The sequence below is a fragment of the Danio rerio genome, chromosome 4, assembly GCF_052040795.2.
Source record: "Danio rerio strain M-AB ecotype USA chromosome 4, GRCz13ab, whole genome shotgun sequence".
NCBI classification, from domain to species: domain Eukaryota; kingdom Metazoa; phylum Chordata; class Actinopteri; order Cypriniformes; family Danionidae; genus Danio; species Danio rerio.
In genome coordinates this window covers 79,661,873-79,681,956 of record NC_141024.2, presented here as the reverse complement: position 1 = coordinate 79,681,956, position 20,084 = coordinate 79,661,873, and the positions used below count along the sequence as shown (strand labels likewise).

Sequence of the window (20,084 nt, the reverse complement as noted above, 5' to 3'; positions counted from 1 at the left end):
CCAGGACACCCACACACTGTGCGCTCCCGCGGCCGATACCGAAACCGCAAGCACACTCTGTTTCTGTAGTAGACGTAACAAGATCTTTCCGGAACATCTGGAAAGCTACGGCCCAGATGGCATCCTTGGACGTGTACTTAAAGCATGCGCACACCAGCTAGCGGGGGTTTTCACGGACTTCGTTAACCTCTCACTCTCTTGGTCTGTGGTTCCCACATGCTTTAAGACAGCTACTATTGTGCCCATACCGAAATAATCTAAAACCACATGCTTAAATGACTGGCGTCTAGTTGCTCTGACACCCATCTTCAGCAAGTGCTTTGAGAAGCTGTTTAAAAAGCACATCTGCTCTGTACTGCCTGCTCACACTGACCCTCTGCAATTTGCTTACAGGAATAATCGCTCCACTGATGTTGCAATTACTTTCACCTTGCACACTGCTCTGTCTCACCTGGAAAACAAAAACACATATGTGAGAATGCTGTTTGTGGACTACAGCTCAGTATTCAACACTATAGTGCCTGCCAAACTAGTGGTGAAGCTCCAAGCTCTGGGTCTACACAGCTCTCTGTGCATCTAGATCCTGGACTTCCTGTCAAGCAGACGCCAGGTGGTCAGAATGAACAACATGACCTGATCCACACTGATGATCCACAGAGCTGTGTTCTCAGTCCACTCCTCTACTCCCTGTACACACGCGACTGTACAGCCAAACACAGCTCTAACGTCATCGTTAATTTGCTGATGACAGTGGTGGGCCTAATCACAGATAATGATGAGATGGCCTACAGAGAGGAGGTTTACACTCTGACGCAGTGGTGTGAGGAAAACCACCTCTCACTCAACATCAGCAAAACCAAGGAGCTGGGAGAAAAGAGAACACACCCCCATCACCATCAACGGGACATCAGTGGAGAGAGTCAGCGCTTTCAAGTTTCTTGGAGTACACATTGCTAAGGATTTGACATGGACTGCTCACACAGACGCAGTGCTAAGGAAGGCACAACAACGCCTCTTCTTCCTCAGGCGTCTCAGGAGGTTTGGAATAAGCCCTCACATCCTCCGCTCGTTCTACACCTGCACTGTGGAGAGCATCCTGCATGGCTGTATCACCACCTGGTATGTAAATAGCACCAGCAGCAATAGCAAAGGCCTACATAGGATTGTGTGAACTGCTGGACGCGTAGTAGGAGGTGAGCTTCCCTCCCATCACGACATCACCAGGCGGTGCATGAGAAAAGCCAAGTGAACTATAAGCGACTCCAGCCACCCAAGCCATAGACTTTTCTCTCTGCTACTCTTAGGCAAATGGTTCTGCAGCATCCGGTCGCGCACCAGCCGACTAAAGGAAAGCTTCTTCTCTCAGACTATCAGGCTGATGAACACTTAATACCCCTCACTGCACACCATGTATATGTGGCATGCACTGCACTTTAACCAATACATACCTAAAACAATACTGCCTACAACTATGGGTACACAAATCGCTGTCAACAATTATAATGGTGCCAAATTATTTTGTACTATCTGTATTTTGCACTGTCATTATATTTGCACTGTCTGTATTTTGTACTGTCTAGAGCCAGCACCTAAGCTTTTCACTCATCATAGCACACGTGCTGCGGATGATGTGACAATAAAAGTGATTTGATATTCATGGCCATTTTTTCTTCTTTGGCCTTTATTATAGCAACATTTATATATACCCCTACATACAAAACCCACAGATACCTTTCGGGTGCTTCGGATGCTTCTGATAAATTTTTTCAACAGCCCATAAAATGGGTGAAGTAAAGACAAACTTTACCAGTTGGAATGTGCGGAGGCTAAATCACCCAATAAAACGAAACAATTAAAATCAGTTAAAAACAGTTCAAATCCGATATTGTATATTTACAGGAGACACATCTGTTGAAAAATGACTATTCTAAACTTAATAGAGGAGGCTATACACAAATATATTATTCAAACTTCAATAGCAAAAGTAGGGTCGTTGCTGTACTCATACATAAGAATGTACAGTTTGTCATTGAGTCAAATGTGCTGGATAAAAATGGCAGAAACATAATAATCCAAACTTTGAACATGTCTGTGGTCCTGGCCGATGTGTATGCTCCTAATTGGGACAATGTACACATTTTCAGTGATTTATTTTCAATTTTGCCTAGTCTTGACACACACAATTTAATTTTAGGAGGCGAACCTCCTGAATTTTATTCACCTGTGCATCAAACCTATTCCAGGATTGACCATTTTCTCCTGGACAAGCAGTTACTTCCCTTACGCCCCATTCACAAGGGGCATCAGCGTCAACGCTTCCCGTTCACTTTGAATGGGTGACGTCAGGCGTTGCCGAACTGCATTGTGGGTTCGTCGACGCTGCTTCAGAGGCATTGTTCGCTGCAAAAGTTGGGACTTGATCAACTTTTCAAGCGGCGATGGAAGCATCAGCCGACAGATCGCTGTATGCAAATACACCAGCTCAGACTGTGGCCTATTGCTGACTAAATTCATTGGCTAACGCTGCTATGACGATCACGTCAGCCCCAACTTCAGACACGCCCTCTGTCAAGCGTTGACACTGAAGCCCCGTGTGAATGGGGCAATAATGTCAGCAGTAGTGTATGGTAGTATTGTTATTTTGGACCATTGTCCAGTCTCTCTAAAGCTATGTTTTCAGGCAATGGAATCCTCCAACATACATGGCGGTTTAACTCAAGACTCTTGGTAGACGACGATTTTGTAAAAGTTATTGATGCTTAAATTTATTTCTTCCTTGAGATAAACGAATCCCCAGAGATAAGTTTGAGCATCCTATGGTATACTCTGAAAGCATTTATAAAAGGACAGATTATTTAATATCAAGCTAGCGCAAATAAAAGAATGTCAAAACGGCTTACAGACATTATGAATTAAATAATACAATTGATCAGCTACACTCAACATCACCTTCTGAAGAGCTCCATTAGAAAAAACTTCTTCTGCAAGCGGAATATGACTCCCTGACAAGTGAAAATGCAAAGGATCTCCACATAAGATCACGCTAGATTCATTATGAACATGGCAAACGAGCTGCCAGGTTATTGTGTTACCAACTGTAACAATCCTCAGCAGCTGGTTTTATAGCAGCAGTTAGTAAGGGTGATGGCAGTATTATTACTGATTAACAGGGAATTAATGATCAATTTAAACACTTTTATAAAACCCTTTGCAGCTCTGAGGTAATCGAAATTGGACGTATTGAGAGCTTTTTCAATTATTTAGAATTGCCATACCTTTGTGATTCAGATCAGTTGGCATTAGAATAAAAAATAACACCTTCTGAAATTGAAAATGCAATTAAAAAATTAAAAACCGGAAAAGCACCAGGCCCTGATGGCTTCCGGCCGAGTTTTACAAGATATTTACTGCCAAGCTAACACCACTGTTGTGCAAGGTATTTGATGAAGCTCTTGTTTTGGAGACAATTTTTTTTAGGTACTTTCAAGTCCATAGTTTCGAAAAAAAAAAAAACACTTCTCTCCTTCACTGAACCAACCATAAGCATGTTGGATAGATGAATTGGTAAATATGGACTCATATCAAAGGGGTATGATGTCCATGTTATATGAAGTGGTCTAAAGAACTGCCTCCCCTTGCCTAAATTGTATAAAACAAAAATGGGAAGACAGACTGGTACTAGAAATAGCAGATACAGCTTGGCAATATGCTATAGAACTGGTACACTCATCCCCTGCATTTATTAGACATGGTCTTCTTCAGTTTAAGGTGCTTCTTAGGCTTCACCTATCTAGGAGCAAGCTGGCAAAAATGTATCCAGGGTCAGATTCATCTTGCCCCAGATGTGGTTTGGAGCCAGCAGATCTGATGTTCTGGTGATGCCCTAGATTGCATAAATTTTGGGCCAATATTTTTAGATCATTTTCATCTATATGTAATAGAGATCATTGCTTTTTCTTCTTTATTGGCCAGACGCCTGATTCTCCTAAGATGGAAAAAACAAACCCACCATCCCACAAACATTGGATATTAGAATTGTTATCACATCTTAAACTCGAGCACCTTAAGTACATCATCCGAGACTCTACAAAAAGGTTTTAGAGGTTTGGCAGCCTTTCCTCTCCTACATTGAACGCTCAGAGGTTATTATATCCTTGGTGAGAGTTTATCCCTAATTTCCTAATTTATTTGATCTATTTTTATTAATTTATTTTTATTTTTCTCCCTTTTTCTATATGGGGTTTGAGTATGTCTGTAGCTATGCACCATGTTAATTTGTTGTTCAATATGTGTGTTGTAGAAAAATTGAAGACTTTTAAAAAAATCAATAAAATAGTTGAATAATAAGAATGCAAGCAGTACTAAAACAGTTTTTAGGAGAGTAATAATCCCATTAATCTAGTTACAGTACATGTCCCTGTCGAAGGTCTGTGAATTGTAGCTAGTTATTAATTAAAGAAGGACAAGACATTCTTGTACGTGACTTTGTTCTTTGTGTGACTGAAATGTAGGCAATTTATTTAAGTATACTTAGTACACTTTTCAGTAATGCACTATAAGTGCTCTATTTTCGCACACTAATTTTGTACTTAATGTACTAAAATATAGTATTAAGTATATGTTAAGATAAACTTAATACCATCTAAGTGCACTCAACTGTGCTATTTTGAGACACCCTGAAATTGAACTAAAATGTGCTTTTAACATACTATATCTGTATTTAAAAATATATATATATTTAGTTACAACTAGAAATACACTTGAACCCTACTTTTAAACATTTAAATATATTTATGACTAATTTAAAGTATAATCGTAATATATTAAAAGAATATACAAATTATAAAATTGAATTATATACTATAAAATTATAGTATTAAAAGTATTTTGGGAAAATGTACTTCTACAATACATTACTAATAGATTTTCTATATTTTAACTTATTTTAAACTTAGGATTAGTATGTAAACAGTGTACTAAAAATCAACTAATGTTTAAAGCATTTAAAGCACACTTTTAAAAAACACATTAATAAAATTTATTTAAGTATTACTGGTATTTAGTATATACTTTTGTCAAGTGTACTAAAGTCCTACTGAAGTATAAACATACTTTTAATTAGTATATTTATAGTGTAAAACCATCAAACTTTTATTTTACACACAAAAAAACAACAACTATGCACTAAAAATTTATTTGCGGGTATTTTAGTGTATTTTAATTGCATTTAATTACATATTTTTTTTCACCTGGGAATGCTTTGCTCAGGGTATAATAAGGAACGGTAAGTGTTGATCTGGGAGAATGGCTTTTACTCTGCATCTCCCTCATTTCACTGTCTTTGTTGCTCAGCAGTGCATATGTTACAGCTAATTTCTTTATACAGTATGTAAGTTTGTTTCATTCTACTGTCTGTATATTCAAACATGTAACTTGATAAACAACTTTATCTGCTTTAAGCTTTGAGATTCTTTCTCTTTATCAATGATGATAACAACTTTGATGGAGTCAGATAAATAATGGATTTAAACACACCATCCTTCAACTGCTTTCTGTTTCCGACTATTTGTTCAGAATAGCAGTGTAAGCTCCAAGCCTTACAGCTATGTTTCCATCCAAAAATGACAATTTAACTTATTTGCCAAACTGGAATATTGCGTAATAAATATGCAAATAAATCAGTGTTGTCGGGCGACGAGGAGGCACAGTAGGTGGTGCTGCCGCCTCACAGCAAGAAGGTTGCTGGTTCGAGCCTCGGCTGGGTCAGTTGGCATTTCTGTGTGGAGTTTGCATGTTCTCCCCGAGCTGGCGTGGGTTTTCTCTGGGTGCTCCAGTTTTTCCCACAAGATCAAAGACAGGCAGCATTACACTGTTTTAAGGATCTAAAAATGTATTCTTTAAAAAGCAAAAAGATTACAATGGCGGCACGTGCTGGTACGTGAAGAATATGATCAATACTGACGAGCTCTACACTCAAATGTTTGCATATCATCAGCATGCTGTAATCCAGTTCTTAAGCACCAAAAGTCTTTTTTAGACTAGTTTGTTGGCCAGTTGTAGTCAGTGCAATGCTAAACGTTATTGTTTCACTTTAATTTGTTTTGTCTCACATCGTCCCACAGCAACATTATATAGTTTAGATTACTGTACAATGTTTTATAATAATTAATTATTTTAGTGTCTATTTCATTCAGCATATTTAAAGTTAGAGTCATCCACGTTTTCTGACATACTTTAAATCAGGGTTTCTACAGATAAATTTAAGTTAAATTTAAGACTTTTAAAGACATTTTTAAGACCATTATGAATGAAATTTTAGATTAAGGAATTTTTCAAATGGCCCAGAAGAAAAAGTTTTTTTATTTGTCCTTTCAAAAAATATTTCATATTCAATATTTAATAATACAAAAATAAATCAATAATAATAATAATATTAAAATATTTTAGATATTTCTTAGTAAAAGATCTTAAATATTGTGTAAAAACACGAGAGCTCTACTTGGATCCAAAATAAACTTTCTTTAAAATAAAAAAACAAGTGAACAAATGTTTTAAAAGTTTTAAACTATAATAAACTAAATCTATGCACAGCAATCATTCCAGGTCGATGTCCTCAGCGGTCCTTACCATTATGATAAATAGAGTTAAAATGTCCTTTTTGAATAAAAAGTTAAAAGTTTTATTGAGATGGATTGTTGGTGATCGTATGGGTTTTGACCAGATTGGGTAACAAAACATCAACAAAGGAAACTTAAGACTTGTTTAAAAAGATTTAAGACCTACAACACAATATTACAGTAAATTTAAGACTTTTTAAGGCCTAAAAGTTAGATTTTGGAATTTAAGACATTTTAAGACCCTGCAGAAACCCTTTTTAAACACAATAGCCCTGGTAATTAGTTTTTATAATAATGATGTAATTCTAACTCAGTTACTATCTGTGAGAACTAGTAACAACTACAAAAACAAGATTAAACCCCTAAAGAAGTTGATAAAAAAGGGAATTGTGATCAATGTGACATATGCAAATGGAAAGTACTAAGCCAACACTATAACTGTAATAGCAGATATCTTCTATGAGAATACTGTAGGTCAAATATCGTCAGCTCAGTTAAACTTTTTAAATTGATTGTTATTATTTATTTTATATAGCGCCAGTGCTCAAGGACTCTACAAACAGTAGGAGAAGAAGAGAATCAATATCCTTAAGAAGGTAGTGAAAATTGGAGACTAATAATACAGAAAATAATGACAAAATAAATGAGAACAAGTAACAAGAAAGAAACTCATTCCTGTCTTTCAATGAGAGCTTATGTGGATTAGGAGAACTAGGCAGCACATTATACAGGTAAAGTTGGTTTTATATTCACACATTCATTCATTTAGAAGTCTGTATCGTTTACCATGTTACTTTGAATATTCAATTACAATTAGCATTCAAGTATGACTTGAAAACAACATTAACAGTTTATTTGACTGTGAACAATGTTGTACTATGATAGTCATTGGCTACTAATATGATTTCGCTATTTAGAGTTTGCAAATAATACTTTTATGAAATTATATTATTAAGGGGAATGTCTGAATATCCAAATATAAAACCAACTTTACCTCTATCAGCACACTCAGGGCATAGAGGTAAAGTTTATTTTATATTCGCACATTCAGACTTTCCCCTTAATAATATCATTTCATAACAGTATTATTTGCAAACTCTAAATAGCGAAATCATATTACAAGGGCTGCAATATGGATTTTATTTAGCATTCTTAATATTAAAAATATATCGGTATGAAAACCAACCTGTTTGTTCCTGCAGATCTTCCTGTTTGACTGTGAATGTTTCTTTAATCTTCACATCTTCACTCTCCTCTTTAATAAACGCCATCTTTACAACAGTGTGGAGATCAGTCGCTTCAGCAGGAGTTTTTCTCTGCGTTTGGACACTTTATCCTGTTTAAAATGGACAAAACAATAAAAATGTCCTGTTTAAAAAAATTAAAAAATGAACAGAAATAAAATAACTTCTTATATAGTCATTAAAAAAAATAAATCGGGTAATTCTGAGCAAGAAACAATATAAAGGTAAAGTTGGTTTAATATTCACACATTCAGACTTTCCCCTTAATAATATAATTTCATTAAAGTATTATTTGCAAACTCTAAATAGCGAAATAATATTAGCAGCAAATGACTATCAAAGTACAACATTGTTCACAGTCAAATAAACAGTGTTAATGTTGTTTTCAAGTCATATTTGCATGCTAATTCAGATCGAATATTCAAAGTAACATTATAAACAACATAGAGACTTCTAAATGAATGAATGTGCGAATATAAAATCAACTTTACCTCTATGATCAGAATTAGCATGCAAGTGTGACTTGAATTCAACATTAGCACTGTTTATTTGACTGTGAACAATGTTGTACTTTGATAGTCATTGGCTGCTAATATGATTTCACTGTTTAGAGTTTGCAAATAATACTTTTATAAAACTATATTATCAAAGGGAAAGTCAGAATGTGCGACTATAAAACCAACTTTACCTCTATCTTTTCAACACTTGCTTCAACAGTTTGTTTATATGAGAGTGATTAACAAAAATAAATCAGGTAAGTCTAAACAAGAAACAAAAGCCACAAATGACCTGATAAAAACTATATTTTTTAAATATATATGACAATGTATACTTATACTGGAATGACATTATGCTATTTTAAAAAAAATTAAACCTTCCTTAAAACACTTATTACACACATTTCTGTTCAAACAATTGCCCTCGTTTACTGTGATTAAAATAGTACTTCGTTGTATAAAGGATTAAAATAATAGTCAACAGCAGGTATATAATATCAGAAGAAAAACCTGAAACTTTCATCAATCTGTTTATATTTGTGTAAAGTTGTGAAACAAACCTTCCTCCAGTTGAACCGCAGCGCGGAAGCGGCGCAGCCTTATGACGTCACACATCACGCCAAAATAAAAGTCTTTTTTGTTCAGCTTTTTTTGCCACTCACTGTTGCAGTGAGGACATGATAAATTTCTCCCTCGTTTTCCACCTCACACAACATATCTGCTATCTCTTTCACATACACAGACATTCAGTATTGGCAGTTGATCAAAACTTTTAATCCATTAAAAAACATTAATCCACTAAGTCTAAGTGTTTATTGTTGCGAAACGTTTACATCACAAAACAGGGAACAATCAACATCGCAAGGCATATTTACTATTAAAATAAATAAAATAAATTAAAATTGTTACAACTGCAACAAGGAGCTGTACAAAAGATCTACATCAAAGGAAAAACAAAACATTGTTAAATGAAAAAAACAATAAATATGAAGTTCAGAGAGCTTCAGTTATTTTAATGTGATTTCTGAAGTATTTGAAGCTGTGAGCCACTTTCTCTACCTCAGAAAGAAAACATCTGAAGGAGGTACTGCACTTTTTCCACTGAAAACAATGAATATGATATTTACCCATTAGTAAAATAAAGTTCACAACATCAGAGAAAGAAAAACGTAAATCCCATTTGTAAAATAAAATGTCTTCTAGAACAATAGGGGGGACTAAAATCATCTTTAATGAAAGCCAAGTATGGATGTCAAACCAGAATTTAAAAGTAAATTCACAATAAAAAAAAAAATGAGTGATCGAGTGTTTCTGGAAGATTTGAGCAGATCTACACTTGTCAACATCAAAGTTAAATCTTTTTTGAAAAAACTCATTCACAGGATATATCCTGAATACAATTCTGTAATGAGTTTCCTCAACCTTAGGTGCTACAGGATATTTAAGATAAAAGCTAAAAGCTTTGTCCTCTACTAAGGGTTAAACAACTCCTAGATGATATCACTTAAAATCACCCATGATAAGGCGTGTTTAAATTCTTTGTAAATAACCTTGTTGTTACATTTACTATAGAAAATATCAACATTGGCTATAAATTTTACTATAAATTTCCTGTAAGTTTGCTATGACATAGTAGCAGTCCATTTTCATCTAATAAATCATTAATAAATATAATGCCTTTATTGTACCAGTCACTTTTAAACAATGATTTTCTGTTATTAATAACAACAGCCCAATTATTCCAAAGAGTAGATTTATGAGGGGGAAATTATGGGTAAATATATTTTCCAAAAAAGTAGTGCTTGCTTATGAAAATTAGACAGCTTCAAAGGAAGTTTTGAACAATCATAATCATATCTTAATACAAATTCAAGGCCACCAATGTTTTTGAAAAAATTATTTGAGATATGATGCCAAATTGAATAAGGCTTAGCTGAACACTCTTTCAACTATTTAACTCTAAAAGTGCCAAGAAGACATTCAAAATCGATAGCTTTCAAACCTCCATATTCATACTCTTTGACCATATGATTCTTACGTAAATAATGTGATTTATTTTTCCAAATAAATTTAAATAATATTGAATTTATAGATTTAACTATTTTGGGAGGAGTATATAAAGGATAAGTTAAATATATAATTTTAGATAATCCCAGTCAAAAGAATTCTACTCAATATGGAAAGGTCTCTAGCTAGCCAATGATTTTGGGATTTTTTTCACGCCCTCCATTTTGATATTAAAATTTGCACATTCTCTATAAACAGAATTTTTGGTGATGGTAACTCCCAAGTATTTAACTTCTTCTTTTACTAGAATACCCTCTAACTCTCTTAAAGTACAATTCTGAATAGTTAATATTCCACATTTTCTTAGGTTTAAGGTGAATTCAGAAGCTTTAGGAAACAGAAATTTTGACAAGAGCTAAAGGGAGCACCTCCCTATTCTTAAGAATAATTAGAGTGTCATCAGTAAACTGGCTTAAACTAAAAGTCCTACCAGGTATATCAATACCTAAAGTGTACTCTGAATTTTTTTAATATAATGACATAAGTTCAACAGCTATATTAAAAAGAAAAGGTGAGATGGGACATCCTTGATGGATTCCTCTTTTGATGTAAATTCCAGGAGATGATCCTGAATTCAGAGATTTACTACTGAATATATCAGTATAGAACATGGAAATTACCCTACAAAAGCTCGGACCAAATCCAAAAGTTTCTAAAGATTTTCTAAAGACAAAAAAGGATGCTCAAGGGTATCAAATGCCTTGAAAAAGTCTAGAAATATAAATAAACTTGTCTGAGGAATTAAATACCTATAATCGAACATATCAAGTATCAGTCTGAATACTTCTCCCTTTAATGAAAGCTGATTGTGTTTCACTTATTATCTCGCCGATACCTTTTTTGAGTCTATTGGCAAATACATGAGAGAGCAATTTAAAATCATTGGACAAAAGAGTTATGGGTCTCCAATTGTCTAAAAATAATTGGCCTTTGCTTGGCTTTAGAACTAAATGATTAAACCCTGCTTCATAGAAGTCGATAGTTCTCTTCCTCTATACATTCCTTAAGTGCTTCAAAAACTAAAAATCCCATCTCTGGCCAAAAATGTTTATAAATCTCAACTGTGATTTCATCTGTACCTGGGGATTTTCCATTGAACATTTGAGAAATAGCAACATCAAGTTCAGAGATAACAATGTCAGATTCCATCATTTTACGGAAGCTGTCATCAATAATAGAAACTTTATCTTTTGAAAAGCAAAAGTCACAATCACTCTCATTAAATTTTGATTTACATAATAACATGAATAGATGTGATCATCAATCAAAGTTTTCTCTTCACTTACATTGTTATTTATGCTACGTTTATTAATAGTTTTTGAAGCTTGCCTTTGCTTTACTAAATTTAAAAAATATACATGAAGAATTTTTCTCCCCCTCCTCTATCCATTTCACTCTAGATTGTAAAGCTCCTTTAGCTTTTTCTGTTTAATAGTAATCTAACTCTGATGGCAAAATACAAAGTTCATTTTGTTCTATGTCTCCAAGAAAATCTTTATCACCACGGTCATTTAATCTAGATAAAACTGTTAACTTTCTTTTTTTTCCTAACAGAGGAAAAGAATAGCTCATTACAGCAGAGCCATTTTTTAACTCGATTCATTTTCAATTTGAGAAAAGCATTTGGCAAAAGAAAAAGAAAACCAAGCAGCAAATAGGGAGAAAAGCATTAGCCAAATGCTTATTTAAAAAGCTGTTTAAAATGTGTTTTGTGATTTATTAACCCAAATTTTTACTGTTTGATTAATCAGCCTTTAAAACATGGATTAAATAATAATACAGTAATAAAAGTGTCTATTTATTTATAGATTTAAAATGTATTTGTAATGCATTGTTTTATTGCTTAATTAAATGACATTTAAAAACACATTTCAAACATATCTATTTATTTGTCCATTTAAATTGTGATTTATTCATGTACATTTTTATGCTGGTCGAAGCAGTGGCGCAGTAGGTAGTGCTGTCCCCTCACAGCTAGAAGGTGGCTGGTTCGAGCCTCTGTACAGTTGGCGTTTCTGTGTGGAGTTTGCATGTTCTCCCTGCATTCGCGTGGGTTTCCTCTGGGTGCTCCGGTTTCCCCCACAGTCCAAAGACATGCGGTACAGGTGAATTGGATAGGCTAAATTGTCCATAGTGTATGAGTGTGTGTGTAAATGTGTGTGTGGGTGTTTACCAGAGATGGGTTGCAGTTGGAAGGGCATCCGCTGCGTAAAAACTTGCTGGATAAGTTGGCGGTTCATTCCGCTGTGGCGACCCCAGATTAATAAAGGGACTAAGCCGACAAGAAAATAAAGACATTTTTATGCTTCAATAATTAAATTGATCATTTGAGTCTTTGATTTTCTAACTAGCACTCTTGTACGGTGGCCGGGAAGTGCAAAACAACATTATAAAGTTTGAAACACTTTTACAAAGCTCGAGACAAAATTAAATTTTGAAAAACACTTTTAATTATCATCAGACACAATTACACAGGGAAAACAATTTTACAAAGAACAAGACAAATTTACATTTTAGAAAACCAATTAACAAGACGCAAAACACTTTTACAAATCCCGAAACAAATTTACAATTACATATTCCCTACGGAAAGGGAATGTACCACACCCCGGAAGTGACGTAGAATGTACCACACACTGGTAGTGAACTGGAATGTAACACACACACACTGGAAAATATCAATAATATCCAGCTCGCGTGTGACTTTGTAGACAGGTTTCCACAAGTCTACAACTATGAAAATCATGGTTTGACTAACTGCGATAAAACATATTAGAGCTATTCTAAGACAATATCAGCGAGAGAGTGCATAGAAACATGTAAATGCAAGTACATGGAAACGATTCAAGCACGGCACATGTTGACTGATAAGATACTAAAACCGATCTCAAGTCGTTCAGAGGTTTATGCCATGTAGACTTGACTTTATGTTCACGATTACAGCGTACGAGTGGATCTCGTAAAAATATTGAACACATTGATGCAGCATGTCTGGTGTTTCCGTCTGTTCCGCGTCCTTTATAAACTCTAAACACCGACCACACGCAAAGCAAAACCGTGTTAAGCTGCTCATGTGTTTGCCACAAAACGGGCAAAACAACCCTCGACCGCTGTCCATGTTCGGTCACCATAAACTTTGTTTACGCCATGTACTCCACAGCGCGAATTTACCGTGCTCACCAGCAACAACAACAACTTTACCCCGCGTCACTACCGGTGTGTGGTACATTCTACGTCCCTTCCGGGGTGTGGTACATTCCCTTTCCGTAGGGAATCTAATTGTAAATATGTTTCGGGATTTGTAAAAGTGTTTAGGTCTTGTTAATTTGTTTTCTAAAATGTAAATTTGTTTCGTCCTTGGTAAAATTGTTTTTCCCCTGTAATTGTGTCTGATGATATGTAAACATGTTTTTCAAGATGTAAATTTGTCTCGAGCTTTGTAAAAGTGTTTTAAACTTTGTAATGTTGTTTTGCACTTCCCGGCCACCGTACTCTTGGGCCTCCATAATCATGACACTGAACACTTATCATGTGTACAATTCAGGCTTAAACGGGAATAAATTATATTTTAAAGAACATTTAATAAAAGAACAGTGATTTAAAAATGCAATAACGTTTTAGTGAGCACAATAAGCTCATTATAAAATATTCCAAACTTTTAAAGGGGCTGTATATTATAGTATTTACAACTATTTGTTGTACAACCTTTGTTGAATCCACCTGTTTCTGATGTTTACTGGGGAGCGATTCTGAATGTCTGGCAACTGTGCAGAGCTAAAAAAAAAAAAAAAAAGATCACTGTATTAAGTAGCTTGAGGGGGCATGTGGTACATTGTCCAGTGGCTTCCAGTGCTTCAGCTACTCTGTACATGTTGTCGGTGGAGCTGGTGGTACTGCTGGTGCTGGTTGTGGCCAAAATCAAAGTGGGAACTATAGTAAGAGTTCAGTGGCATCTGACGTAACAGGTGGATATTCTATTGATGGAGCAGGTGGAAGAAGTGGCTTTGGTGCTGGTCATCTCATCAAAATTAAATGGAAACTTATTAAAATAGATTATAATCACATTTGATTTTTTTTAACTTAAAATGACAATCTTTTTGCTAAATTAAAATTATTCAACCCATTCTTTAAACAGGGTTTTGCTTGTCACCCTAAAGAGTTTAAAACAATAATTAATATTATCCCTAAAAACATCACAGTATTGATCAGAGGTTTTCTTTCACACTATTCTGTAATGTTCTCTCTTCCATCTTTATTTTTAGAGATCCAAAATGTAATAATAAGTTTTAAATGAATATTCTTATTCAAAGGCTTCATCATAATCAGCTCAGACCTCGTTTATTTTTAAAGATTTTAATTCACAGGAATTAGAAAAATAAGACAACAATTTACATTTCTTTTTCAATTCTCCCCAAAATTAAAGAACTTTAGTTTAAATGATTAATGATGTGTATCCATCAAAAGAATTCCTGAGATTAAAAGTTGATAATAAGGAGATCTTGTCAATTTTGTGAAAGTCATATTGAAAACACTGAGCATGTTTTCTATAATTGCATATACTCATGTCTCATGTCAATATCCATGTAAACCCTTTTTGCAATAAACAAGTTAAATTTAATGTGACTAAAGAAAATTGTACACAGCATTAAGTAGTTAATAACCATTTATGCTTTGCAAAAAATTCTTCATTCATAAATATATAAATTTATAAATGTTGGTTTTTAAACCTTTTAAAGGGTGACAATGAGATTTATAGACCCATACTAGTTTAAAAAAAAACTATCCTTTTTCAGTTTTATTTTGCCCACATAATATTGCTGTTAGTAATTGTAGTCACACACACACACACACACATATGTGTGTGTGTGTGTGTGTGTGTGTATATATATATATATATATATATATATATATATATATATATATATATATATATATATATGTATATACATGTGTGTGTGTGTGTGTGTGTGTGACTACTATTACTAACAGCAATGTTAGGTGGGAAACCCAGTATCAGATTACTGAAGCACTTCAGCTATCTGTTCATTCAAATATATATATATATATATATATATATATATATATATATATATATATATATATAGAATTTGAATAAACAGATAGCTGAAGTGCTTCAGTAATCTGTTGAGTACTGGAATTAGCATGTAGGCTAACAAATCACTCATATTCTCATTCACAATAGAGATACTGGGCTTCCCATACACAGATTTATTTGTAGTAATGTGGGAGTTTTCACATGAACATCTCTTCAAAGGTAACCAGTTGTTTACAGAAAGTTTAATTGTCTTCATGAGGAAAACTTTTTTATTTTCTAAAATCAGTCCATCAAAATAAATGTGTTGTGTTTTGAAACCAAAGTCTTCATTTGTTACCCACAACTCATCAAGATTTGATCAAGTCAAAATCTCATAATCTGACACAAATCTGATCTGTGGTAACTGGCAAATGGCATTGTGTAGTCTGAACAGGGCTTTATGGAGTCTGCATCAGTCTCTCACTGTCACTGCAAGTTCACACCGACCAACTTTTATTCACCAACAAGTTTTGTGAAACTGCAGACAAAAGCCCAAAATTGGAGGCAAATCTGTTTGTTCAAGAGAGTAAAAATCAAACAGTGTGAACGATCAAAAACACAATCTAAGAGTGTAGGACAATTTTCTCTGCATCTCCCCAAACATTTTCTCCTCCCTAATCTTTCTAATTCTCTTTTCAGAGCCGATCATTTGATTGCAGTGTGCAATGTGCACAAATTTGGTTCTCAGTTCATAATAACTTGAAACACATATAGAGTTATTTTGCTTCAATGCAGCCCTGTAGAAACTCTCACAATCTGGTACATCTTCACCCCTCATGATTCTAGCTTTCGTTGTGAAGCTCTTTCCACAATGAGCACATGCAAACGGCTTCTGTCCGGTGTGACTTATCATGTGGTGTTTGAGTGAGCCTGTATGTGGGAAACCTTTACCACACTCTGTGCATGTGTAAGGTTTCTCTCCAGTGTGAATCCTCATGTGGATGGTAAGGTTTTGTTTTTGAGAAAAACCTTTCCTACACTGTGTGCAAATAAAGCTTCTCTCTCCAGTGTGTGTTCTCATGTGGGTTTCAAGATTGCCATTTTGCTTACAACTCTTTCCACACTGAGGGCAAGAGTAGAGCCTCTCCCCAGAATGAATTCTTCTGTGCACTGCCAAGTTTCCTGTAGAATAGAAGCTTTTTCCACACTGTTGGCATGTGTACGGCCTCTCTCCAGTGTGAATTCTCATGTGCACTGTTAAGTTTCCTGTATTATAGAAGCTTTTTCCACACTGTTTGCAAGTGAAAGGTTTCTTTCTAGTGTGAACATCAAGGTTTGGCTTTTGATAGAAACTCTTTCTACTCTGTTTACAGCTGTAATTACACCTAGACTTGGGTTTCCGAGATCTTCCACGTGATAAAGTCTTTTTAGTGAGTGTGGGTTTTTCATCAGTCGTTATTTCTTGTTGTTTCTCTTCCATTTCATTCCATTGATGTGTCTCTTCTTTCAGCACTATCAGGTCTTCAAAAAAGAACAAAAAAGTGAACTTTAGTATAAAGGCTTAAAGTGGCAAGCATGAAATGGATGTTTACCCTAAATATAAAAATGAGCTTACCATTTACTCTCCATCATGTGGTTTTAAACATTTCCTGTCTTCTGGAACACAAAGTAAGCCAGCATTTTTATCACTATACCTTATTTTGTGAAGGAAAGTAAATGGTGAGGCTATTTTCATTTCTGTGTCAGAAAGTCATACCAACACTCACTCACATAATCAACACATCTCTTGACTCTGGTTTATTCCCCACTGTATTACTACTCTAATTGTGAATCTTTACTGTTCCTGTTTCAGTAGGGTGCTCTTGCTAAAAGGAGCAATGGCAGAGAGAGACTTCCAGTGCAGACTTTAAGATGCTGCAATCTAATCGTGGGAAAGACACTTGCTCCTGAGCAGATTCGAGCTTGGGGATGTGTTGCTGTCACACCAACGAGTCTGCCGTGAGTTTCAAAGAACACATTATACTGACTAGTTGACGACTTAAATTTACTCTCTCACTTCCAGCCTTCACTGCGAACGTGCACACACTCAAACAGTTTGGCCGTGTTTAAAACCACATCTGGCAGCGGTGGGATTCGAACCCACGCCCCCGAAGAGACTGGAGCCTAAATCCAGCGCCTTAGACCCCTCGGCCACGCTACCATAGATGAACTGCTGCAGTGGTCCCTTTTCTGCCCAATTTTACCGAAGCAGAACAGCAGAGAGGACGCAGAGCTTCCTAGTGAAGCCCTTCAGCTTTGGCCAAGGAGTCTACATTTGGATGTGAGCGGAAGCATGCAGTATCTCTTCGCAAGTCTGTTTGCTCAAGCAGAGAGGTCATTCTCAAGCATCCTAAAAGGGCTGCCTGGCAGCGATGGGATGCGAACCCACGCCCCCGAAGAGACTGGAGCCTAAATCCAGCGCCTTAGACCGCTCGGCCACGCTACCTTACAACTCTGCTTTCCCTGAGCAGTTTCGACACTAACTTGTTTCAAGTAGCGCAACAGCTCTGGGAAATCAGTTCAATTTAGCCATGCCTAGCTGGAGCTCCTCCACAAAGAAAGAGACCTCCTTAATACCAGGTTAGGAAGCACTCCCACCTTCCTGTCAACCACAGTTCTGTCTCTATTTGAGCACACCTCAAGGCATTTGAAGTCTTCTCCTTACGGCAGCCAGCTGCGATGCATTTAAGCACCTGATTACAAGGTAACTGTTATTTCACAAAAGAGTGAAAGTTACTGATTCCATCACAGCAGACCCCACATTGTTGTTGTTATTATATTCAAATCCAGTTATAGAGTATTACTACTCTAATTGTGAATCTTTACTGTTCCTGTTTCAATAGGGTGCTCTTGCTAAAAGGAGCAATGGCAAAGAGGGACTTCAAGTGCAGACTTTGTTAAGATGCTGCAATCTAATCATGGGAAAGACACTTGCTCCTGAGCAGATTCGAGCTTGGGGATGTGTTGCTGTCACACCAACGAGTCTGCTGTGAGTTCCAAAGAACACATTATACTGACTAGTTGCCAACTTAAATTTTTTTACTCTCTCATTTCCAGCGTTCACTGCGAACGCGCACACACTCAAGCAGTTTGGCCTTGTTTAAAACCATATCTGGCAGCGGTGGGATTCAAACCCACGCCCCCGAAGAAACTGGAGCCTTAATCCAGCGCCTTAGACCGCTCGGCCACGCTACCTTACAAAGCTGCTTTCCCTGAGCAGTTTCGACACCAACTTGTTTCAAGTAGCGCAACAGCTCTGGGAAATCAGTTCAATTTAGCCATGCCTAGCTGGAGCTCCTCCACAAAGAAAGAGACCTCCTTAATACCAGCTTAGGAAGCACTCCCACCTTCCTGTCAACCACAGTTCTGTCTCTATTTGAGCACACCTCAAGGCATTTGAAGACTTCTCCTTACGGCAGCCAGCTGCGATGCATTTAAGCACCTGATTACAAGGTAACTGTTATTTCACAAAAGAGTGAAAGTTACTGATTCCATCACAGCAGACCCCACATTGTTGTTGTTATTATATTCAAATCCAGTTATAGAGTATTACTACTCTAATTGTGAATCTTTACTGTTCCTGTTTCAATAGGGTGCTCTTGCTAAAAGGAGCATTGGCAAAGAGAGACTTCCAGTGCAGACTTTGTTAAGATGCTGCAATCTAATCGTGGGAAAGACACTTGCTCCTGAGCAGATTCAAGCTTTTTTTTTTTTTTTTTTTTCTTCATTAAAAAATACATCATCAACAATCATGACATTTATACATACAAATATTTAAAAGATAAAATATTTAAAAATCTCCAGGTAAGAAAACTTTAAAACCAGTCCAAGTTTGTACAATATATGGATTATTTTTTGTAATACATTTTTCAAAAATGTCCATCTTTTCATACATTTTGCAATAGTCATATATAACCATTATTTCCTCAGTCACAATCTGTTTATACAACAAAACCAATGGAAATTTTTTTTTTCTTTTGTTTCATAATATTTCTTCTTTTCCATATTGTATATCTTGCAAGAGTCAACATATAATTAAGAGCAAACCTATTTTTTGTTTTCCCATTAAAACCAAATAAAAACAGTGTATCCCATTCTTCTAAAATAATGTTTTCATCATACAGAAAATTGCACACCATTGTTTTCAACATCTTCATAAAATCACTCTTTTTACAATTTAAAAATAGGTGTAACACACCTTCCTTTTTTTCCAAACACACTTTACACAAATCATCTTGTGATACCCCAATCTTTTTAAAGATAATCTCTGTCATTATGCAGTTGGGTCTTAACATAAAATCTAAGTTTTCCAATGCTGGACTTTTTAAAATTGATCTTACATTTTTCCATATATTTGAAGTATCAAAGTTTTCAAATAACTTTTCCCAAAATTCTCTTGATTTAGGTTTTTTAAACACAGTGTTACACAAACATGTATAAAACATCTTGATAGGACAATCATTGATACTAATCTTATCTTCATCCATTTTTCAAAAAACTTTTATTTTTCTATTTTCAGTTTCTTTTTCATTCTCTTCAATACACTGTAAAAACGCCAACTTTCAAAAAGTCCTCTGAACAAAGA

The 20,084-nt window shown here is 35.5% G+C and overlaps 2 protein-coding genes and 3 non-coding genes across 13 annotated transcripts in view; all 5 read right to left on the bottom strand.

The window, feature by feature from the left end:
- LOC137491081 (uncharacterized) overlaps positions 1–20,084 on the bottom strand; it is a 554,517-nt gene that overhangs the window by 6,256 nt on the left and 528,177 nt on the right. For 2 of the 9 annotated variants that reach the window (XM_088650885.1, XM_087248572.2), the window contains exons 1-2: positions 8,761–8,969; positions 7,804–7,953 (exon numbers count right to left, since the gene is read on the bottom strand). The exons of 3 other annotated variants lie outside the window; for them this stretch is intronic. In XM_088650885.1, coding sequence (XP_088507011.1) covers positions 7,804–7,888 — 85 coding nt within the window. In that variant the 5' untranslated portion in view covers positions 7,889–7,953; positions 8,761–8,969. Of the gene's footprint in view, positions 1–391; positions 452–7,803; positions 7,954–8,760; positions 8,970–20,084 lie in introns of those variants that run through there. 4 more of the 9 variants (XM_087248566.2, XM_087248574.2, XM_087248569.2 and 1 more) reach the window with 3 other exon arrangements.
- On the bottom strand, positions 15,947–17,478 carry LOC137491448 (uncharacterized). The gene is made up of 3 exons (XM_088649897.1): positions 17,446–17,478; positions 16,284–17,006; positions 15,947–15,970 (listed from the first exon to the last, which is right to left on the bottom strand). The coding sequence occupies exons 1-3, from the start codon at positions 17,476–17,478 to the stop codon at positions 15,947–15,949; spliced, it is 780 nt and encodes a 259-aa protein (XP_088506023.1).
- Positions 17,579–17,660, bottom strand: trnal-uag (transfer RNA leucine (anticodon UAG)). The gene has a single exon. It is a non-coding gene; the product is annotated as a tRNA-Leu (tRNA).
- On the bottom strand, positions 17,864–17,945 carry trnal-uag (transfer RNA leucine (anticodon UAG)). The gene has a single exon. It is a non-coding gene; the product is annotated as a tRNA-Leu (tRNA).
- On the bottom strand, positions 18,613–18,694 carry trnal-aag (transfer RNA leucine (anticodon AAG)). Its single transcript has one exon. It is a non-coding gene; the product is annotated as a tRNA-Leu (tRNA).

Coding starts and splice junctions, on each gene's coding strand:
- LOC137491448 (XM_088649897.1), bottom strand. CDS start 17,478: ATGTGTTCTTTGAAACTCACGGCAGACTCGTTG. Junction 17,007..17,445: donor AACTCACGGCAGACTCGTTG/GTGTGACAGCAA, acceptor TTTATACTAAAG/TTCACTTTTTTGTTCTTTTT. Junction 15,971..16,283: donor GAATCATGAGGGGTGAAGAT/GTACCAGATTGT, acceptor GGTGAATAAAAG/TTGGTCGGTGTGAACTTGCA.